Source organism: Mustela putorius, unplaced genomic scaffold, assembly GCF_011764305.1.
Source record: "Mustela putorius furo isolate JIRA1106 unplaced genomic scaffold, ASM1176430v1.1 tig00003834_pilon_pilon_pilon, whole genome shotgun sequence".
NCBI classification, from domain to species: Eukaryota; Metazoa; Chordata; class Mammalia; order Carnivora; family Mustelidae; genus Mustela; species Mustela putorius.
In genome coordinates, this window is record NW_025421987.1 from 96,485,514 (window position 1) to 96,508,530 (window position 23,017).

General features: G+C 57.1%; 1 protein-coding gene across 11 annotated transcripts in view; it reads left to right on the forward strand.

Moving 5' to 3' along the window:
* The window catches only part of TNK2 (tyrosine kinase non receptor 2), a 46,112-nt gene extending 27,436 nt beyond the window's left edge, over window positions 1-18,676 (forward strand). For 3 of the 11 annotated variants that reach the window (XM_004745366.3, XM_045088761.1, XM_004745364.3), the window contains exons 2-16: window positions 16-196; window positions 1,267-1,337; window positions 3,262-3,483; window positions 4,493-4,645; window positions 5,121-5,398; window positions 6,836-6,962; window positions 7,355-7,501; window positions 7,586-7,680; window positions 12,534-12,728; window positions 14,070-14,161; window positions 14,726-14,848; window positions 15,507-16,861; window positions 16,975-17,070; window positions 17,258-17,385; window positions 17,856-18,676. In XM_004745366.3, the coding sequence (XP_004745423.1) occupies window positions 34-196; window positions 1,267-1,337; window positions 3,262-3,483; window positions 4,493-4,645; window positions 5,121-5,398; window positions 6,836-6,962; window positions 7,355-7,501; window positions 7,586-7,680; window positions 12,534-12,728; window positions 14,070-14,161; window positions 14,726-14,848; window positions 15,507-16,861; window positions 16,975-17,070; window positions 17,258-17,385; window positions 17,856-17,862 (3,252 nt within the window). In that variant the 5' untranslated portion in view covers window positions 16-33 and the 3' untranslated portion in view covers window positions 17,863-18,676. Of the gene's footprint in view, window positions 1-15; window positions 197-1,266; window positions 1,338-3,261; window positions 3,484-4,492; window positions 4,646-5,120; window positions 5,399-6,835; window positions 6,963-7,354; window positions 7,502-7,585; window positions 7,681-12,533; window positions 12,729-14,069; window positions 14,162-14,725; window positions 14,849-15,506; window positions 16,862-16,974; window positions 17,071-17,103; window positions 17,386-17,855 lie in introns of those variants that run through there. The other 8 variants (XM_013052639.2, XM_045088764.1, XM_045088763.1 and 5 more) reach the window with 6 other exon arrangements.
* The last annotated feature ends 4,341 nt before the right edge of the window (window positions 18,677-23,017 follow it).

Here is a 23,017-nt window from a genome sequence, read left to right on the forward strand (position 1 = left end):
CCCCTCCCCCCGCAGAGGCTGGGGAGCAGCAGCATGCAGCCGGAGGAGGGCACGGGCTGGCTGCTGGAGCTGCTGTCCGAGGTGCAGCTGCAGCAGTACTTCCTGCGGCTCCGTGATGACCTCAACGTCACCCGCCTGTCCCACTTCGAGTATGTCAAGAATGAGGACCTGGAGAAGATCGGCATGGGCCGGCCCGGTAGGTGGGGACATTGGCCTTGCCGCTTGCTTCCCCACTGACCGTTCACCTCTCTGCCCTCAGGATGGCCAAGTGCGTGGAAGAGCCCTCCTCCTGGCTTGGGGTGGCAGAGCCGAGGACGCCCGTGGCCTGTCCTGGAGCCCCCATGGTGGGCTGGAGGGCCATCGGTAGATGCCGCGCACCGTGAGCGCAGGAGAGCAGTTGGCAGAGGGAACGGTGACCTGGAGCTGGAGGACAAGGCAGTCTTAGAGCTCTGGAGACTTAGGATTAAACATACACCCTTTCTGGCTTGTTCAGACATTTGGGGATGCATTCCTTCAGCTCCTTCTCCACTGTGAATGTGGACTTGAGTCTGCCCTGCTCACCATTCTGAACCCCAGAGGGGCCGGGGTCCAGAGATCTGTGTGACTAGGAGAAGATAAGAAACCCTCAGATGGTTAATTTTGGTCCATTTTTTCTTAATCTGTCTCTTTCTCACAAAGATCTGCTGTACAGTGAACTCATTCTGTCTCTTTCCCATGAACCACGATCTGCCATGTCAGTTGAACTCATTTTTTTCCTATGTATTTATCCTAAAAGTACTGACTATAACATCTAGAAGCAATGGTATTTATTCCTTGCATTAGAAACTTATTAGTACATTCAGCTTAAAATAGCTAAATAAGTAATAACATGCTAAAGAAGACATTGACATAGGCTAGTTTTGGCTTAGATAGTTGGTATCTGATGCCAGGAACATAATAAAATGGGAGAAAAAACTCAAAAGTGGGCAAATTCTACCCATTACCATTATTTTTTTTTTTCTTGAATGCTGGAAAAAGACCACTGTTGTTCAATTTTGGTGGTTAAACGCCTCCCTCTTGTTCCAGAACCACTGCCTAGATGTGGAATGCGTCTGGTTAACTGTGGCCCCTGGTTGGTTGGAATGGTCTGTTTCCTGGTGTCACTGTGCTGGGCAGTACCTAGTGGTGGATGCACCCCAGGGGGACCAAGGAAGGATGCAGCTGGGCAGCTTCTCTGGGGGATATGAGCTACCTTAACAACATCTGAAACCCCTTCCTTCCCCGCAGGCCAGCGGCGGCTGTGGGAGGCTGTGAAGAGAAGAAAGGCCATGTGCAAACGCAAGTCTTGGATGAGCAAGGTGCGTGGATGAGGAGTGAGATGGGGCGGGCAGCCGCGCAGGCCTCCCTGTGAGGTCAGTCCTGGGGATCTCCCCCGAGCCCAGGCAGGTGTGATTTGTACCTGGTCCAGACCTCCCTCCTCCAGGGTCTTACTGGGCAGGGTGCCTACAGAACTGCCCAGCTAAGTGTCTCGTCCCCACTGGAGAGGGCATGTGAGTAGCCCGTGTGCCGTGATGTCTTCCCGCCCCCGCCCGCTGTGCAGTTGCCTTGGGCGTGGAACAGGCACTTGCTGACAAGCATGAGGTAACCTGAGCCCTTCCTCTGTCTGCCTCTTGGGGCCAGTGTCCAGGGCAGAGTGGTGGGGACTGTCTGGACCCAGGACATCTTTGCCTGGCTTCCCTCCTCCCCCACTTTCTCTGGTCGGCAGGGGGTTTCTCTGGTCATCTGGGCCTGCTGACAGCTTCCTTCCCCACTGCCTGCTCCCCTTCTCCCTTTGTCCTAATTTGGGTCTCTGAAGTGGTGAGTCCCTGGTCTGACTCAGTGGAACTTTGCCCATTGTCTGGAAGACAATGTGAGAGGAAGTGAACCAGCCAGGGCCTTCCCTCCCTGCTTCTGGCCTCAGGGCTGGGGTGGGGGGTGGGCAGGGCAGAACAGCTGGACCAGGATTGGGCAGCAGAGATTTCCTGGCTGTGATCTGGCCAAGGGGCTGTCTCTTGGGACTCTGTGGCCTTTTCTGGGGACATTGTCCTGGTCCCTTGCCCAGGTTTTAGGGAAAGATGAGTTTGTTGGGTGGATAGAGGCAAGAGGGAAGAGCTGTGCAGAGCGCCTGGATTCAGGGGTGGTGGACCACCCCATAGGACGTCTTCAGGTTGGTCGGTGAACCTGTCCGGACCTGAGGCCTGTGTTCAGAGGGAGTGCGAGCGACACTTGTCTAGCTCACCTCATTGGGCAGTGGAGAGGGTCCCTTAAAATAAAGGCTGTGAAGGGCCTTTTTAGCTGAACACTGCCTGCAAACATAAGGTAGTTTAGTTACTGGGAGGAGGGACAGAGCAGAGCCTAGAAGAGGCCTTCATATTGGAGACACCTCCTAACCCATACAGATAAGGCTCTGCCAACCTTTGGGGGCCAGGGGCCCAAATGGAGCTCTGGAGCCTGAGGCCAAGGCTTCGGATGCCCCAGTGCAGAGGGCCAAGTCAGATCGATGGGGCCAACTCTGCTATTCAAGGCCTCCTTCCTCCTGTCCCCCGACCTTTGGCCCTGTCCCTCCACAGCCCAGGCTGCAGAATCCCCTCCAGTCTTCCTTTCTCAGCTCTCAGCTCTAGGCGCCCCTCCAGGAGCTCAGCTGTCTTCCCAGGCCTTGCTTCATCTGCAACCCCCCTCCTCCTGCGTACACACACACACACATTCATGGTCCAGCCTCAGGCTCAAATTATCCTCTCCCCTGGCAGGATGAAGGGCAGTCAGCTCCCCAGGGAGGGTGGAGACAGACAGCGCCAAATGGGCAACCCAGAGAAGGGGCCAGGGCTAAAAATGGAAAGGGAGGTGTTTGTGGAGGGCCCCTCGGGCTCCTGCCCATCTGCTCGGGTTAGGGGCTGGAGTCTGTGCTTGGGAGGGGGACAGGGAGGGACAGGTGGTGCAGAAGATGGGTCTGGAGGGGCTTTGGGCTCTCTCTGACCCCACAGCTGGGTGTAGGGCCACAGCAGTCATAAGCCGCATGCCTGTCAGTCCATTTCTGGCACATACCCTGAGGCTACACTGAGACTGTGGGTTCCTGTTTGAGGGTGTGGTCTAGAGGAGGGGAGGGCCTCCAGCCCGGCTGCCCCTTGGCAGCTTGGCAAAGCCAGGACCTCTCTGGAGGCCTAGTTGACGATCCTGTGGGGCAGGGCTCAGTGACCTGCTCCGGGACCTCAGGCTTCCATCTGGCCCCTGGCTGCCTTTAAACAGGTGTTCAGTGGAAAGCGACTGGAGGCTGAGTTCCCTCCTCATCACTCTCAGAGCACCTTCCGGAAGACCTCACCCACACCAGGGGGCCCAGCAGGGGAGGGGCCCCTGCAGAGCCTCACCTGCCTCATTGGGGAGAAGGACCTGCATCTCTTCGAGAAGCTGGGAGATGGTTCCTTTGGCGTGGTGCGCAGGGGCGAGTGGGATGCCCCCTCGGGGAAGACGGTGAGCTTTCTGGGTCCAGTGGGGTGCGGCAGAGGGACAGGCCTCTATGAGACTCTGGCATAGTGTCCTCAATGCTGCCTCTGAGGCAGGTCTTTCCCCTCTACTGGGATGTGAATGGGGCTGGGCATAGGTCGGAAAGGGGCTTGCTGTGGACTCCATGCTCAGCTTTAACTAGACACGTCTCTTTCTTTTTTTAAGTTACAAAAATAATGTACTTATTATAAAACTTCAGAAATTATTTAAAAAATACGAAAAAACAGTTGTTTGTAATCCCACCACTCAGGAAGCAGAGTTGGCATTTCAACTTAGTGAGTTTTTATGAATGCACAGACCTATGTAACCACTGCCCCGATCGTGACAGAGAACAGTCCCAGCACCCCAGAAGGCTCCCTCTTGTCCCTCCACTGAGTGTCCTCTTCCTCCACGGGAAGCACTCTTTTGATTTTTCTCACTATAGGTTCGTTTTTGGCCATATATGTAGCTTTTTGGGAATATATGTGTATATAAACATATATACACATATATTTAAGACTTCATTCATTAGAGAGAGACAGAGTGTGCACAAGCGGGGGGTGGGGGGTGGGGGGAGAGGCAGAGGGAGAGGGAAAAGCAGATGTAGGGCTTGATCCTAGGACCTGGAGAACATGACCTGAGCTGTAGGCAGATGCTTAACCCACTGAGCCACTAGGCGCTCCTTTTGGCATTGTATTTACAGTGTTTTCCTTCCACACCAAAAACATTTTTAGTAGTCCATTTATGACAGCATTTTAATACTCTGTCACCACACTGATCATCTCTTCTTGTCGAGTTGCTCTTTCACCTGGGCGTTTCCCCAGGAAGGGGAGGCCCTGCCCCAGCCAGGCCACAGGCCCCTGTGACGTCCTCGCCCACCCAGATGAGCAGACCCGAGTCAGGGCTGTTTGGACTGAGTCGGAGGGAGGAGCAGGCTGGCGCAGAGCACTGGAGCCCGGCACCTGTCCTGACCCCGCCCCATCCCCACCCCGGGCAGGTGAGTGTGGCTGTGAAGTGCCTGAAGCCTGACGTGCTGAGCCAGCCCGAAGCCATGGACGACTTCATCCGGGAGGTTAACGCCATGCACTCACTGGACCATCGCAACCTCATTCGCCTCTATGGCGTGGTGCTCACGCCACCCATGAAGATGGTGAGTGCTGCAGCTAGTGGCCGGGGGCTCAGGCAGGGTCTCTGGGCCCCCAGATCTGCCTGTCCCCCTGCCTGCGCTGGGCTTCGTCCCTCCACCCTGATGAAGGATGCGTGGGTCTCCTACCTGATGGGGCCGGGCCTGGTTCTGTGGCCACTGGAGCCTGTGTCTATCTTTGGGTTTTGTTTGTGCTCACTGGCAGAGAGTTGCACTCATCAGAGGGGCTGGCCTTAGAGTTTCATTTTTAGAATTTTCTAATCTGAGCCTCTGCGGTTGCTTCTTTCGGGGTCTCGGGTTCCCACGTTACCTGGAGGGAGAGGCTTGGGGAGCTGGAGAAGGCCTAGAGGTCCCCAGAGGACAGGCCAGGGAGGAGCATGGCTTTGGCCTTCAGCAGAGGATCTGGGAACCCAGCATGGGGAATGGGGGAATAGGACAGGCTCTGCCACACTGACTCCTCCTGCCTGCCCCATGGCCTCAGGTGACAGAGCTGGCGCCGCTCGGATCGCTGTTGGACCGGCTACGCAAGCACCAGGGCCACTTCCTCCTGGGCACTCTGAGCCGCTATGCTGTGCAGGTGGCCGAGGGCATGGGCTACCTGGAGTCTAAACGCTTCATTCACCGAGACCTGGCTGCCCGGAACCTGCTATTGGCTGCCCGTGACCTGGTCAAGATTGGGGACTTCGGGCTGATGCGTGCGCTGCCCCAGAATGACGACCACTACGTCATGCAGGAGCATCGCAAGGTGCCGTTTGCCTGGTGAGGGACAGGAGCTGCCAGCTCATCGGGTCTGGGCACTGCCCTGCTCCATCCCGGTCCCTGCATGCCCCGGCCTCGGAGCCCCCCAGGGCTTCAATGACCACAGTAGCCTTTGTCTTTTCTGGACCTTGGGTGCCTGTCTCGTGTGTAGTCCATCCACTCATCCATCTAGGAATTCTCTGGGCCTATGTGCTGGGTAGTGTGATGCACAGGGGTGAGGACTGTGGGGGCTCGGAAGGGCTTTCTGGAGGACTCCGTAGGAAGCTCCCGAAATGTCTGCAGTTAGCCAGGCAGACTGGTCGGCAAGTACGTTCCAGGGAGAGCTAGCCTCAGGCAGGGCTGGACCATGCCGGGCCTGGGGGACTGACAGGGACTTTAACCTGTGCGTGGAGGGTACCTGACCCTGTGCCAGCCCTTGTGTGAGCTTCTCCTTGCTTAAGCCATCGTGGTCCATTGCTTCCAGACACCCCTGAAGGACTGTGGTCCCCTCTTTGGGCTGCAAGGAGTAGGCCTGGTTCTCCTTGCCAGAAGATCCTTCTAACCCGGGTTGCATGGCCCCCTCTAATTAATAACCTACTTTATATGTGGGGTGACCACACATTCCGGACTTTGCCTATTGTTCTGGAATCAACAGTGCCCCCTTCATACCCAGGCATCCCAGGTGGGGTGGTAAATGATGAAGTCCCCTCATGACAGCCACTGTGAGACGAGCAGGTTATTGTCACTCCTGTTTCACAGATGAGGAACATGAGACTTGGGGATCTTGAGTGACTGTCCCCATGTCCCGCCCCCTTGGAGTGGCAGGGCCACCTCTCCAGTCCCAGGAGAGAGTCTCTGGTTCTGTTAGGTTGGCTTGCCCGACACCCTGCACCTTAGCCCCCCAGGGAGTGCCCTTCTGCTGCCTACACTGTGTGGCATTTCTCTGTCTCACCCAAAAGGGAGTCCCAGAGGGAGTGTGGGATACTTGGGTGAAGCTAGTATAACTGTTTCCAGCCATTTCGGTTCTTCCCCAGACCCTATCCAAATTTCCCACCCACACCTTCCTGCTGAAATGACCCAAATCCCAGGATCCTGCCCCAAATCCGGAAATTGTCCTCCTCCCACCACAGTTAGAAAACAGCCTGAGATTTCATCCCATCTCCTCCCCCTCACTGACTCTTGGAACCCCTGACCTCCCCCCACCCCCAACTGCTTCCCTGACCTGCAGACTTCCCCCTCATCCCGCCCAGGCTCCAGGGGAATAAAGACATGAGCATAGATGATTTTCCACAAGTCTGTGCCTCCCCCAGTCAGTAAGTCCTGTCCCTGATCACTTCACTCATGTCACCAGTACCTACTGGTGAGCCTGGCACACAGGCCCACCACATGTTGAGTGAGTGTTTAATGTCCGGTGGGCGTGCTCTGAGAGGCTTTCTGTGTGACCTCTGCTTCTGTCAGGTGTGCTCCTGAGAGCCTGAAGACACGTACCTTCTCCCATGCCAGTGATACCTGGATGTTTGGGGTCACACTGTGGGAGATGTTCACTTATGGCCAGGAGCCCTGGATTGGTCTCAACGGCAGTCAGGTGAGGGGCCGGAGATGCTCTCCCTACGGGACGGGTGGGGGTCGATTGGGTTCCCTGTTGGAACTGGGTCTTACTCACTAGGACCCTGTCCCCCCTGTCCTGTGGCCTCCTATGACCTCCCAGATTGCTGAACAGAGAGAAGGGCCCCTGATGGTGAGGAGAGGACCAGACTGGGGCTGGCTTACCTTTTTTCCCTTGCCATGGCCACCTACCCAAGAGGCCCCAGCCAGAGGTTGAGGGTCAGAGGCCCGGGGATAGGTTCCTGGAGACCTTTTCTCTGGGGTCCAGGCCTGGCAGCCCACAGCTCCAGGAGTTCCATGGGCTGGAGGGAAGGTGGGAGGCGAGGATCTGGGGGCTCCGCAAATGTTCAGACTGTGCCACCCCACTTCCAGATTCTGCATAAGATTGACAAAGAGGGGGAGCGTCTGCCACGGCCTGAGGACTGCCCCCAGGATATCTACAATGTCATGGTTCAGTGCTGGGCCCACAAGCCAGAAGACAGACCCACCTTTGTGGCCCTGCGGGACTTCCTGCTGGAGGTGAGGGGAGGCCGGCACCATGGGGCTGGGGTATCCGGGCAGGGGTCAGGCCCAGGCTGGGCAGTGACCTGTGTCGGCCCCCAGGCCCAGCCCACAGACATGCGGGCCCTCCAGGACTTTGAGGAACCAGACAAGCTACACATCCAGATGAACGATGTCATCACCGTCATTGAGGGAAGGTAGGGAGAGCAGGGTTGCCCCTGCACTGCCTCAAGGGGTACGGGGTGGGGATGGCAGAGAGCTCTGCTGCCTCCATGGTTCCCATGACAGCATAGGGTGGGGGGAGCCTGAGCTGTGCAGTAAGGGGAGGATAGGCCTGGCTTGGCTCTGGAGTGCCTGGGGTTAAGTACCAGACGCTGCCGCTCCAAGGGAATGTTCCTGACCAGCACCACCTCCTTTACCCTTTCCCCACTCAGCTCCAGCCCTGGCTGTGTGGGTCAGGGCCAAGCTGCTGTGACGGTGAGGCGTAGGAAGTGGCTCAGTTGGCCTCGAGGCCACAGCTAGGGACTCTGGAACTCTTGGACATTCCTCTCATCTTCTTCCCCTTCCCTTCCCGCCTCCTCCCAGGACAGGGACTCTTGACTACCCACCTGAGTGCCTGTCAGTACCCCCAAAGCAACCCGCTCTCTTCCTGGCAGCCTCTGTCCTCCCACTGAGCCCCACTGCCCCTTCCCAGGGCTCCGCTCCACTCTCTGCTGGGCTGCCCACATGGGATCCCAGAGCCCTCTGTTCCTGAGCTCTCCCCACAGCCAGACACCTGGGATGCTTGCCTTTGCCTCCAGGCGGCATCTCCTGAGTCACGTCAACTTCCTGCAGCCCCTGTTGGAGCCCTTCTGCCCAGGAGGCCCTACCCATCACTCACCCCACCCTCTGTTATCTGATCCCCAGGGCAGCTGAGGAACTGGTTGGGGCAGCGCAGGCTTGAGGTGCCTTTGGGGTAGGGGGTGAGCATGGAGGACCAGGAAGAGGAGCGAGGCAGAGGAAATCCCCTGTGCTCCCAGCTTCTGTGACGCATGGCCAGGCTGGGGGGTAGGGGGTTGAGGGCAGGGGTCGCTTCTCATGGAGCCCTTTCCCTGGGCCTCAGGTTTGGGGATCTGAGCTCATAGTTAAGTCCTGTCCCCATGGGGGTTGGTAATGGAGGAGAGCTTCTGGGTTGAGTCAGAGTGATGGAGTGGGCCTTGGAGCCCAGGGTGCTTCTGGGGACACACACCCTGCCCTCACTGTGGCCAGACCAGGGCTCCCCTAGCCTTTGGGCCCAGTATCTGGAAATATAGATGACATATCAGCGAGTTGTGGGGATGGAGGTTTGGGGAATTAGTGGTGGTGGACAAAAGCAGAAAGCTTCTAGGAGGTGAGAGGCCCCCAGGTCAAGAAGGTAGCTAGTCTCTGGATTTGAGCCTGGGGGCCAGGCAGGGGACTATAGGCATGGGTCTCTGAAGAGCATTCTGGAAATAGGAAGATGCCCCATCTGGAGGGGCATGGCAGGGCCTTAAGTCGGAAGTCTGGACCCATATCATTCTCACCTTCAGGGACCTGAGGACCTTGGACCTGACCCTTTTTGTGCACCATAGCCCTTGGGTCTTTATTTCCTCCCAGTCAGTGGGGGCCCAGTGTTCCTCAGAAGGTGACTCAATTGCTGCTTGTGTTCTGGAGTGTGTGTCTCAGGAGCTGGTGGCCTGGGTTTCCACCAGAGCAGGGCGGGTAGCAGGCGGGGCCCCGGGGGAGCCACTCCTTTTGGGAGGCACCGTGGTCGTGCCCTGCCCCACCCTTGCGTCCCAGGCCTTGGTTGGCCCCAGCTGCGGGCGGGCTCTTGCAGCTGCCTGCCAGTGTGAGCTCCCTGGCTCCCTGGGCTCCTCCTCCATGGCCCGCACCGACTTGGACCATGGTGCCTGCACATGGTTCCTGGAGCTGCTCAGGAGGTGGGAGGTGAGGGGCAGCCGGCGAGGCTTTGGGGGTGGGTCTGTGTGCTTTCACTCTGGCCCCTTGTTTTCTTGGTGCCTAGATGTCTCTGTGTTTGTTTGGCTGACTCTGTCTCCACATCTCTGGGTGGAGGGTCTGGGCTTGTACGCATGGTTCTCTGGTTCTCTGCTTTCCCGTCTCTTAGCCTGGCTCGCAGCTCTGTGTCTGTTTCTCTGGCAACCGTGGGTTCCCTTTGCGGAAGCAGTGCCGAGTCTGGGATCCCCTTGTCCATAGCTCGGGGCTTCTTGGGGTGCCAGGCAGTGGGCAGGAGAGGACACCCAGATGCTCTGTCAAACTTGTGAGGTGCTGTCTAGATGGAGGGACAGATGACGGGCGGGTCTTTTCCAGGGGAATCTTGTTTGGAAGCTGGGATGGCTGTAGCACTTCCGTGTTCTGTTTGTATAGAACTAGAGAAGGGAGACAGGTGTGGAAATCTATTTTCAGGGCCTTGGCCTGGCCTGGTCCTTGGAGCCTCTGCTTCCAGGGGTAGGGTGAGGGGGAACCAGGGGCCTGGGTGGTCCAATACCAGGGATGCCTGGGTCACTCAGAAGTGAGTGGGACTGTGTTTTGAGCAAAATATTTAAGCAACAGTTATAAGCCATTTCTGGGCTGGACTACCTTGGGCCAGGACTGGGTGGGGGCTGAGATTTCCAGAAGCTGGTCCCACGTAGAAGCGGGCAGTTCTCAGTTCAGATCTAGGTTTCCCAGGTGCCACTCAGCTTCTTGCCTGTTCCTGGACGCCAACAGGCAGCAGGAGACAGAACATTTGTTTGTGCCAGAGGTGCTGGGCCCTGGTCTCTTTCCCCGGGGACTTCTATCTGCGCGGCAGTGTCTGCCCACAGTGGGCCTGACCCCTCCCATTGCTGTGGAGACTCAGGTCCATTTGTGGGGCGGGGGTGGGGGGGTGGGGGGAGGGAGCATGGGTGTGGCCAGTGCATGCCGGGTGGGATGGGTGACCTCCCTGTGTGAGCCGCTGGTGCCTGGGTCCCACCAAACCTCGGAGGGGGTCGGTGGGCAGCACAGGAGAGCGTCGGCCATCTCAAGAGTTACGTCTTGTTGGGAGGGTGACGCTGCTGAGTGTGCTTGGGATGTGACTCCCAGAGTGTCTTTTTTCTAAGCGTGCTTTGCACCCCCAACTCCCCTCCCCGGGGAGCAGAGTGTGGAAACTGATGTCAGGACTCTCAGTGGGCCCAGTGCTGTTGCTCGGCCATACCCACAATAAGAGGAGGGGGCTGGCATCTGTCACTCTCCTACGTGGGTCCAGAGGAACCCCTGTGTCAGGACTTCAGCTGTCCTGGCAAGAGGCAGGGGGTGGAGGGAGGGACCTCCTGGCAATCTCATCTTGCTCAGGGTCCACAGGGGGCATAGGGCACAGGGCAGACCTGTCCACAGAGCAGACCTGGCTTGGATGTGATTCGGTTCTCCACAGGACTGTGTTTCTGCCTCAGCCTCCTCTCTCACCCAGGTTAATATGCACCTCTGAAGAGGCATAGAGAGCAGAGTCTATTGTCCAGTCTGTTTGGGCATCCGAGAAGTTTGTGGAGAGGCCTGCAGAACCCAGGGCACCAGTGGGCACAGAGGGGAGGGGAGACCAGCAGCAGAGTTCCCTAGTGGCAGACGTCCCTCTTCACCCTGCTTCATGGGCAGATGTCAACCTCAGCCTGCCAGCCCCCCCGCCCCGCCTGCGGTGCTGCGGTGCTGGGTGGGGGGGCGTTTCTCTTCTTGGAAGGGCCCTGCTATATTTTGATGGCTTTGTCCCTTTGTCCCTTCCTGGGTGTTGTCCTCTCTTCTTCCTTCCTCTTCTGCCCTTCCCACCCCAGGGCAGGGAGTAATCACAGGGTTGCTGTGTCTGGTGGTGGGCTGGTCTGCGGTCCTGTTTAGAAGGAGGCTGGCTTCCCAGCCCTCCCCTGCCCCACCTCTTGGCTTCCTGAGAACTGCTGGACTCTTGGGACTTGACCTGTGACCTCTAGAGCTGGCGGTTTGAGGTCATGCTGCTCCCAGGGGGCCATGTTACCTTCCAGAGGAGGCTCCAGGAGCTCAGCCTCCATCCCCCCTCGGCCCAGTTTGGAGGAGACCTTTATGCTCCTGGCCTTGCAGGTGGGGGTTGACTGGGTATGCACACGTGGTGCACAGCAGCATGAGGCTGTCCTTCTCCTGCCTCAGCTTGGATTCTGCCCACGTCGTCAGGTGTAATGAGCCCAGCGGCAGATAAGGGAGCTGCAGCCTGCCATTTGAAGTGTCCAGGAGGGCCCCCTCCTGCCCTGACCCCCACCCCAGGCCCAGGCTTAGACTGCATCAGCAGAGATCAGAGTGAGGAGCTGGGTCCCACAGTCCAGCTACACTGGGACGCTGGGTCCCTTTCTAGACCCTGTATTTAAGACAAGAGTGGTGTTCCCAGGAGATGGCTGGGGTTAAGGCGAGGGTCCCACAGCCCTGCTGAGAAGTTGCAGAAGGCACTGGAGATGCAGAACTGGTAATGGGATGGAGTGAATTGCTTTGAGGGCTTCCAGGTGCATGAGGGGCTGCGTGCAGGAAATAGAGTGTGGTTGGAGGGCTTGGTTCCAAGCTGAGTGCTGAGACCATGGTGCTCCTTTGGACCCTGCAGCTCAGGATGCCGGGAAACTGGGTGGAAGAGTAAGGTCCGGTGGCCAGAGGGTGGGGGTTCAGGCCTTGCCGAGAGGGAGGAGGTGAGGCAGCTTTGTAGGAAGGGTGCTGGCTTGCAGACTAACAACTGAATTTGAATCCGGGGTCTGCTATGATCTTTCTGGGAACTGTAGGCCAGTCCTGTCACTTGTTTGAACCTGTTTCCTTATTTGTAAACTGTAGGAAAAGCTGTCTGACCCACCTAGGTATCTTGGGGTAAGGTGTGTGCAAACAGCTGGGCCCTGTACCAGAGGAGTGACTGGTCTTGGGGCTGATAGCAGACCCCACTGGGCTCAAGGTTGTAACTCTCGGGGCCCTTCTGCCCGGCTGTTCAGATAGCATGGCTAGAGAGCTTGGTATGGGAAGTGTCCCGCTCCCTGTCCCCATCCCTACATGCCCTGGGGTTCATCATGTCATCTCTGTTGAGCAGGGCTGAGAATTACTGGTGGCGTGGGCAGAACACACGGACGCTCTGTGTAGGGCCCTTCCCGCGCAATGTGGTGACTTCCGTGGCTGGCCTATCGGCCCAGGACATCAGTCAACCCCTGCAGAATAGCTTCATCCACACAGGACATGGCGACAGCGACCCCCGCCACTGCTGGGGCTTCCCCGACAAGATCGACGAGTGAGTGCGATTGGGGGTGGGGATCACCTATGGCTCTGGAGTCATAGGCTCTTGCTGGCTTCCGAGGTCCTTGTCACAGCCGTGAGGCAGAGGGTCTCTTACTGCCCAGAAGCTGTTCCCTGCAGGCAGAACCGGGGTTAGGAGCTTGGGCTGGAGACACACTTCTGTTTGGTGGAATCCCCCACCCCTGGTGCACTGACCTTAGGAAAAGGGACTGGGAACAGCCTTCCGAAGGAGCTCAGCAGGGAAGCTATGATGCTCCCTAGTGTTTATGTAGAAGCTTCCCTTCTTGGGCTGCTAGAGTCCTGGAGACTGAGCCTGTGGGCCCAGTGGTCAAGTGAACTCGTGTTCCCAGACTCAGGGGCACAAAGCTCCCTGTGGGAGGATGCCAGTTGAAAGGTTAGGCAGCACCCCCACCTGCTTGCCAACTCTGTACCGGCGGGGGGTCAGTCCCCTTTAAGCAAAAGGATGAGGTCATTGGGGGGCATCTGGGGAGGACACGGAGAAGAATTAGTCATTTCCTGAGTGCCCTGCCCCAGGGAGCCACCTGGCAGCTCCTCTCTCCGCTGGCCCCAGGGGGCTTCCAGGCAGCCCTTTCTCCTCTGACTTCTCCTGACGTTTGGCTCTGCCCTGAGAGGCCCGTGAAGCAGGCCTTCCCCCCCTTCCCCTCACACGCCAGAAGTGAAGCCCTGCAGAGCAGCTGGTGTCGCTCACCTCCCAAGAGCCAGGCTCGGGCCTGAGGGAATTGGGGCGAGGTGTGGAGACGCCCTCCGAAAGGAGGCCCGGTGCCCTCTGCCCTGCTCATGGCGTGCTGTGGCTGGCCCAGCCCCATTCCTCTGGGCTTTAATCAGCCCAGTGACTAAGTCCCAGGGCCTGACAATCAGCACGGGGCTGGAGAGGGTGAATCGGGAGCGGGCCAGACAGCCCGGCCCCTCCTCCACCTGGCCGTGGGGCAAGAGTGTACCTCCTGCCCACCCTGCCAGGGTCGTGTGGCTGGGTGCTTCCAAGAGGGCCGGCAGGTGGCTGACAAGTGTGGGTGGGGTGCCCTAGCCATTGCGGACAGCAGCTCTGCTCCTGGAGGCCCTTCAGCCCAAGCCTTTCAGCCTGCACTCAGGACTTTTGCCCTGCCATCTCTCTGTGACCCCTGTCCCTGGGATACAGTTTGTGGGGAACTGCGGGGAGTTGGAAGTCCTGTGCTCCCGGCCCAGTCTGTGCAGGGCTTGGACAGGATGGTTCCCGCCACGTGCCCAGGGTCTTAGTCTCCACCTGAGGTTTCTCCACGGTCGCCACTGCACAGCCTTTCCCCTGCTTCCCTCCTCTGACTCGGTTGTCTCCCCACAGACTATACCTGGGAAACCCCATGGACCCTCCTGACCTGCTGAGTGTGGAACTGAGCACCTCCCGACCCACCCAACATCTAGGAAGGGTGAAAAGTAAGAACCCAGCCCCCCCCCAAGTTCGTCAGCTGCCCAGGAAGAGGTACTGTCCTCACCGGGCACGCTGAGCCGGCTGCTCTGGCTCTGGGACAGTTGGGTCAGGGCTGCTGGGGGACAGCTGAGCCCTGGCTCCGGCTGGCTGTGGGGTGGAAGATGAGAGGCAGCTGTATCCGCCGAGGTGGGCACCCAAGGCCAGTCCTGTACTGGCCTGCCCACCTCAGCTTCCCTCCGCCCTCCTCCCCGCCGTGCTCAGATCCTAGCTTTCCTCACTCCCCCTAATCCTGCTGTCCTCTCCCGAGCCAAAACCACCCCACGGGCTTCACGCTGGCCAGGAGCCTCATCCATCTCCCGGATCCTGTGCCTGTCGTTCCGGAACACGGTTCCCCCCATCCTGCCGCCCCACTGCTTCCCATTGCTGTTGGGTTTGTACGTTCATGCGCCCCTACTCACTGCTCTCTCTCTGTCTCTATCCACGCTCTGCCCTCCTGTCTGGCCCTCTTCCCTCCCACCCTCTGTCTGTCCCGCTCCGCCCCTCTGCTCTCCGCACGGCCTTTCTTGCAGGGCAGCCTCCGCCTCGCCCACCTCAGCCTGCCATCTTCGCTCAGAGTAAGTGGGGCTGCTCTCGGTGCCTTGGCCCCTGCCCCCGTCCCCTCTCTCCTCTCATTCCTCCTCTCCTTCTGGAAGGTACAGAGCCCCAGTGGGCTGGCTGGGTGGGAGTGGGTGTGGGTGTGGGGTGTGTGCTGTGAGCTTTTGCTGCTAACCTAGCCCAGCATGCCTGCCTCTCCCCCGACCCCTAAAAACTTGGGCTTCTGGAGCAGGTGTGTGGTCCTGGTGCCTACCTGTTCCCCCATCAGCTGGCCCTGGCGCACTCCCTTTGGGACCTGCAGAGGCGGCTGCGTCTGGGCTTTTGTGGTGTTTGGTCAGGAGCTCCGTGCTCTGCAGGGACAGCGCCAGCTGCCCTGGGTGGTGGGTGATTGCCTGTAGCCTCCATTCCGCACTAATGGTGTGCCGAAACGGGGTGGGGGTAAGCAGGGACTGACGGGGCCCAGGAGCCTGGGGTATTTGGGGGGTCTTGTGTGTTGGGGTGTCAGGCTGCTGCAGGGTGTTGCTTGCTCTAGCCGAGATGGAGGCAGGGTCGCGTCAGCCCCCTGAGAGCTGGCAGTGTCCAGAGCAGTTTCTGTGCTCCTGTTGGAATAGGGTTGGTGTGTACTGAGAATTTTGGCAGCCGAGGGCTAACCTCTGGGGGCAGTGGGAGTGGGGAGTTGCGAATGATACTTGCCTTTCTTCCCCTGTCCCCCTGTCTGACACTGCCTTCCTGGCGGGGTCTCCCTTTCTATCCTAGAGCCAACCTACGACCCCGTGAGTGAGGATCAGGACCCCCTGTCCAGCGACTTCAAGAGGCTGGGCCTTCGGAAACCAGCCCTGACCCGTGGGCTGTGGCTCGCAAAGCCCTCGGCTCGGGTACCGGGCACCAAGGCGGCTCGAGGCAGCGGGGGTGAGGTCACACTCATTGACTTTGGTGAGGAGCCTGTCGTGCCTGCCCCGCGGCCCTGCGCACCCTCACTGGCGCAGCTGGCCATGGACGCCTGCTCCTTGCTGGACAAGACGCCGCCACAGAGCCCCACACGGGCCCTGCCCCGGCCGCTGCACCCCACACCCGTGGTGGACTGGGATGCGCGCCCGCTGCCCCCACCTCCCGCCTACGACGATGTGGCCCAGGATGAGGATGACTTTGAGGTCTGCTCCATCAACAGCACCCTTGTGGGTGCAGGGGTCTGTGCAGGGCCCAGCCAAGGGGAGACCAACTACGCCTTTGTGCCTGAGCAGGCACCTCTGCTCCCTCCCCTGGAGGACAATCTGTTCCTCCCGCCCCAGGCGGGGGTCAAGCCGCCCAGCTCTGCCCAGACCGCACAGATCTTCCAGGCGCTGCAGCAGGAGTGCATGCGGCAGCTGCAGGTCCCGGCGGCCTCCCTGGGCCCTTCTCCTGGCCCAGCCCCAGTGGGTGAGGACAAGCCCCAGGTGCCCCCCCGCGTGCCCATACCCCCAAGGCCCACTCGCCCACGGGGCGAGCTGTCTCCGGCCCCCTCAGGTGAGGAGGAGCTAGGGCGGTGGCCCGGACCTGCCTCCCCTCCCCGGGTGCCTCCCCGGGAACCCCTGTCCCCTCAAGGCTCGAGGACCCCTAGCCCACTGGTACCACCTGGAAGCTCCCCGCTGCCAGCCCGGCTCTCCAGCTCACCGGGGAAGACCATGCCCACCACCCAGAGCTTCGCCTCCGACCCCAAGTATGCCACACCCCAAGTGATCCAGGCGCCTGGCCCACGGGTGGGCCCCTGCATTCTCCCCATTGTCCGCGATGGCAAGAAGGTCAGCAGCACCCACTACTACCTGCTGCCGGAGCGCCCACCCTACCTAGAACGCTATCAACGCTTCCTGCGGGAGGCCCAGAGCCCTGAAGAGCCGGCCCCTCTGCCTGTGCCTCTGCTGCTGCCCCCGCCCAGCACCCCAGCCCCTGCCGCCCCCACGGCCACTGTTCGACCAATGCCCCAGGCCGCCCCAGACCCCAAGGCCAACTTCTCCACCAACAACAGTAACCCAGGGGCCCGGCCACCAGCCCTGAGGGCCACGGCTCGGCTGCCACAGAGGGGCTGCCCTGGGGATGGGCCAGAGGCTGGACGGCCGGCAGACAAGATCCAGATGGTGAGTGCTGGGCCCAGGTGCTGGGGTGGGGGGCAGGGGGCGGGAAGAGGCCCCAGGGCCCCAGAGGAATGGGCCCAAGCAGAGCTGACGGGTAGGTGGGTGGGTGTGCCCAGCTGCAGGCCATGGTGCATGGGGTGACCACAGAGGAGTGCCAGGCGGCCCTGCAGAGCCACAGCTGGAGCGTGCAGCGGGCTGCCCAGTATCTGAAGGTACCGCCACCTCCCGCCCACTCTGGCTTTCAGGGACCCTGAGGACTGGTTCTGCTGCACTCGCCTCCCCCTACCCCTCCCCACCAGCCTGCCTCTGGCTCTCCTTTGCCCCCACCCTGGCCGCCCCCGGCTGCCTGCTGCCCTTCAGCCCCGGTGTGTCCCATGGCACCACCCTCTGCTCCCTCAGGTGGAGCAGCTCTTTGGGTTGGGTCTGCGGCCGCGGAGTGAGTGCCACAAAGTGCTGGAGATGTGCGACTGGAGCCTGGAGCAGGCCGGCTGCCGCCTTCTGGGCTCCTGCGGCCCTGCCCACCACAAGTGAGTGAGCCCCGGCCTGAGAAACCGTGTCCCAGCAGGCATCGCGCCAGGGGACAGCCTGGCCCCTCGTGGGCCACACACTCGGAGGCGGGCCGCAGCCCCGAGCCAGGACAGGAACAGCTCTGGGGGAGAGCCGTTTCTCCTGAGTGCCTGTAGACTACTTAGCCCCTTGGTTCAAATGAACTAAAGAGTAAGAGGGAACTGGAGCCTCTCTCATGGGGCTTGTTTACTGTGCCTGTCGCCCTCTGATTGGCTAATAAACAATACTGCTGTTCTCTTTATTATTATCATCATTATTAATGATAAAAAGCATCCCAGGATGATCAATTCCAAAATTACTGCTGACTTTGCAACTGATGAGCCTAGCACCAAGAGGCCTTCTCGTGCCCACCCACGTTGGACGTTCCCTGCTCTGTTGCATCCACCCCTCTGTTGATAGAGGCCATTTCTGGTTGTTTCCCACCCTTCAGGCGCTGAGATGTCGGGAGAGCCAGAGGGTCTGCTCTGAAGGAATCACTTGAGCCTGTCCATCTGACAAGGGTGGGGAGAGACCCTGCCCGGGCCTGGAGGACCTGCTGCCACTCGCTGCTCCTAGCGGCAGGGCAAGGCCAAGTCTGCGGGAGACTGGGAGCCCCGCCTTGCCATCCCTCCCTCACCCAGTGCTGTCCCTGCAACTTTGGATCAGCCCTTGGTGCCCTTAGCCAAGGGGCGGGAAGAAGCCCTGTGAAGGCAGGCCTGGTGGCGGCCTCAGCATGCCCTGCAGCCAACCTGCCTCTGGCTCCAGCCCTGGCTGTGGGGACTGTGGCCGGAGTGTGTCCCCAGGCTCTGCTGACCGGGAAGCCAGGCTGCACCCGTGGAAGGAGGATGTGTTGACCACACAGAAAGGGGGACCAGTACCCACAGGCCCTCTGCAGGGGAGGGCCCTTCTCCAGGGATCCCCTGGTGGGCTGTTGGGGGTGTCAGAGAGAATGTGACTTGTGACCTCGCCATGGATACGTTATGGGACTTGGCTGGTCTTAGGATCTTGTGCCTGGAAATAGCCCTAAGTGGCTCAGGAAGCAGAGCAGGGGTGCCAGATTGTTCTCTGGCAGGGACCAGGGCCCAAGGCCCCAGGGTTGGAAGGAGACCAAGGGGGCAGCTGCCCTGGAGGGACACCAGAGCTTCCTCTCTGACCCAGCTCCTCCCCTATGCTGTTCCGTTTTCCTGCCAGCCTCTGCCGCCAGAGTTGCTGCCCCAGCTATGGATCCCTGCTTCTTCCAGATAAATAAAGCTAGTTTCTATTTTATGTTAACTTACTTGTGCCTGCCTATTTCTTTGCCTCTTGGTCAGCAGCCCAAGGCCCCAGGGCTTCCCAGGCCACCATCTGTCCAGGCAGCAGGCCCTGTGGCGCCACCTGTGGACCAAGAGAGGGAGGAAGTGCGGCCAGGGACACCCTTCCGGCTCCCTCCCCTTCAGGGCTGGCAGAGGGGCAGAGCCTCCACGATGCAGACCTGTACTTACAGTCCCTCTGTTCTTGCTCTAGAGTTCCCAGAAGGCAGGGTATACTGCAGGGGAGAGCTGGCGCAAAGCCAGAAATTTCTGTAACAAGGAAAGCTTCAATAGGTGTTTTAATTTCATTTTTCTGAGTATTTCATGTGGTTTAAAGTTCAGAAGGTATCGAGTCTCTAATGAAATCTCCCACCCCAGCTGCATCCTCCCCACCCCCGCCGCCAGAGGCTGCCTTCCAGCATCAGAGTCTTTTCCACTACAGTATTTTGAGGAGTTCATAGCCATACTGAACGAGCATCCCCCTTCTTGTTTGGGGTTCCATGGCTGTACCATGGTCTGTTTAACAAGGCCTCACAACCATTGCTGCAGTAAAACGGCACATGCGGATTAATTTTCACTTACGAGTCAATCTGAAAGATAGGATCCCAGGAGCAGAGCTCCACGGTCAGAGTATGTGCTTTCATGATGAGTCTTGCTGAATGGCTGTCCATGGGGGAGGTGGTTCCGGCAGCCACAGCTACCAGCGCAGGAGAGCTTTCCATGCGTTACTGAGCTTTCTGATTTTTGCTGGAGAGACAGGTCTCCCTAGCTTTAATTTACATTTCTCTAATGAGGGCATACACACAAAAAATTATTTGGGCCATTTGTATTTCCTTTTCTGTGAGCCACCTATTAATACCCTTGACCCATTTAAAAGGTAAATGATTAGTCTGTTAGTGGTTCTTAGAAAATGACTGGATCAAGGGAATTAGCCCTTTGGGCTTAACCATGCCTCTGAGCAGGATGAGAGCTAAATCATGGAGAGGAAGCTGATGGTTTAGATTTGTTAAAAACACAAAGACCACTTAGGATGGTCTGGAGGCTGTCTGTGAATCTGCTGCTCCAGGCTGGCCTGCGCCGCGGGCCCTCAGGCCTGGGAGGTCTGGAGCCTTCAGATGGAGACGTGTTTAGCGTACCCTGTGTGCTAAGTTAAGAATTCAATTATATTTAACTGCGATTAAAAAAAATGCTTATTTTTAAAGATTTTATTAGAGAACGTGTGAGTGTGTGAGCACAAGTTGGGAGTGGGAGAGGGAGAAGCGGACTCCCTGCTGAGTGGGAGCCTGATGGGGGGCTCCCAGGACCTGGGGATCATGAGCTGAGCCCAGGTCGGATGCTCGACTGAATAAGCCACCCAGGCATCCCTAAAAATATTTGGTCACAATGTATCACCAAAGAGAAGAAGTTAATATTAAGTTAATTTGGGGCTTTGCTGTTAGATCCAGATTCCATTCCAGTTGTCTGATCTTGGAAAAGTTACTTAACCTTTCCAAGCCTATAACCCCAGGGACAGTCATCCCTGCTTTTTAGAATGGTTGCACAGATCAAGTATTTCGCTTAGTGTGTGGACCATGACAAGTACCCAGTAAACTGTAATCATTGTACGTTTTATTTCTTCATGTTCCTGCTGTTTCTCATTACTCGCGGACCACAACTCTGGTGTACACACACTTGTCTTCTCTTCCCATTTCCCTTAATATCATTTTGTTTTTAAAAAATTTGTTCTTTTGCTACAGAGTCATTCCTTTTTGTCACTCATAGACATTTTCAACTTCATTTTTTGAAATGTTGTTTCTTGGTAAGCAACTGCAGAGCTAGTACATTTCAGAAAGATATTTTGCAAGGGTGACTCCAAAGGATCAGGGGCTACTCAGTGTATCAGGAAACCGAATGTACTTTTGCCAGATCCCCAGTTCCCTAAGTCCCAGGGCTTCCTGCTGTTTCTCTCACACCAACCCGCCTGCCAGCTTTTGCCAGCATCTCCTGGGTTTACTGAAAAGATCTTAAGGGAGGCTTTTGAAAAAGTTGACCCGGGCTTGTTTGCCAACAAGGAGAATCAATGAATCAGCAAGGATTCACTGGGTATCTTACTGAGTCAAGTCCTGAGGAGGGAACACAAGCTGAACAGACAGTGCCCAGGGGACACCACCATTCTAACCAGGTGACAGGTACTCTCAGATCATTATGTGCCAGGTGCCTTGGGAGCAGAGGAGGTGGCTTCCTGGAGGAGGTGACATTGTGCTGACTTGCTGGAAAAAAATAGGCAGGTATCGGGAAGGTGAGGGGCATGTCAACATTGCGGCTGGAGGGAACAGACTGGGTTTAAGTGCTGAAGTTCGGTAAGGCTGGAAGCCATCCTTCTGTTGTGTTTTTGGGATGAGCTGGAGGTGGCTCTTGTCCGATTCTGATCCTGGTGAGTGAGGAAGGCCTCGATCATGAAGCTGCTGGTGTGATATCCTGAGTCCTTTCGACAGCAGAGGAATGGTGTGATCAACCTGTGTGGTGTTTTGTTTTTGTTTTTAAGATTTATTTGTCAGAGAGAGTGTGTGCACAAGCAGGGGAAGCAGCAGGCAGAGGGAGAAGCAGGCTCCCCACTGAGCAGGGAGCCTGATGCGGGACTCAATTCCAGGACCCTGGGATCATGCTCTGAGCCAAAGGCAGACGCTTGACTGACTGAGCCACCTGGGTATTCCCAACCTGTGTCTTTAAGAGATAGCTCTGCTTAAAAGTGGCTCACTGCTCCACTTTAACCACGAGTGGAGGAAAGGTCTAGTAGATATGTCTCACTGCACACTGGGAACATAAAGGCATTCTTAATTTGAAGCAAATTGATTTTTATGGAAATTTGACATCGGGGAATAGAGAGACCTTCAACTCCTGGAGTCCTTGGCTAGAGCAGGGATTCCCAAAGGCCAGTTCAGCATCAGTGCTGGTCTAGGGTTGCACTGGTCTAGGGTCAAGTTTTCATTGGTCTGAGTTGAAATGACATGAATAAGAATCATACAATGGAGTTTTTCTTAAAATGTATTCACGTTCAAGAACTGCCTTTATCCTGAGATTTCTGTCTTCCTACATTTATATTGAAATGGCTATTCCTGTGTGATGATGGTAGGGATAGTGGCAGGTGCTAAGTTTGTCTGCAAGCTCTTAGATAGCTATGTTATGTTAGCCTGCCCTCTCCAGCAATTATTACAGGGATCCCTGAAATCTGTCTTCAGAACCGCAGGGCACTAGTGCTTTTGTGTTGCACAGCACCACCTATTGGCCAAATAAGACTTTGCAGTCTGGTTTAATTTCAGATTGCAAAGAGACAAGATTGTGTAAAGTCATTGCCCAATATAATCCATTAATTCCAAAAGCTGCTGGCCCGGGCCCATTGGTGCTTAAAGGACTCATCCCAGAGAACCTGGGAGGGGAGGGAACCGGTTTGCCCACCATCTGGAGCCAAATGGGGGCCAGCTAGGATCTAATGCCTGCAAAACAGACTGGGTAGGAGGCTCTGAAGACCAGTGCTAAATCTAGAAAAGAAACCAGGGGCTGCCTGGGAGGATGCTGTGGGCTAAAGGAGTGCATGCAGTCACTCACCAGTGACAAGTCCTAGGATGACACCAGCACCCTTTGGGAAACCCCAGGCACCACTGTATCTTTTGTTAACATTTTTATGATTGCCGTACACTCTCACTGTTCACTGAACACTCAGAAAAGCACAGTGAGAAAATTAAAATTACCCAGAAAGCCACCTAGAACTTTGATATATTTTCTTCCAGTTTGTTTCCTGCGCACATACATGTTGTGTGTATCACAGTGTTAGAAATTAAGGTCATCCTGCTTCGGCTATTTTTTTTTTTTTTTTTTAAGATTTTACTTATTTGACAGATAGAGATCCCAAGTAGGCAGAGAGGCAGACGGGGGGAGTGAGGGAAGCAGGCTCCCTGCTGAGCAGAGAGCCTGATTCGGGGCTCGATCCCAGGACCCTGAGATCATGGCCTGAGCTGAAGGCAGAGGCTTAACCCACTGAGCCACCCGGGTGCCCCCCTGCTTTGACTATTTTATAACCCTTTTTTACTTAATATTTTATACCAAAGATACTTTTTCCTATCTTGAAATTAATTCTCTCAAATGTCATTAAATGTCAAATCTTAAAGCACTGCATGGTTTTCATTCTGTAGAAATGAAATGCAGAAATTTTGTTAATTTAATCCACTGTTTTGTTAACATTTTTATTTTGTAACAAATGATCTTTTAAAAGATTTACTTATTTATTTGAAAGAGAGAGAGTGTATGCGGGCTTTGGAGAGCTGGGAGAGGGGAGGAGGGAGAGAAC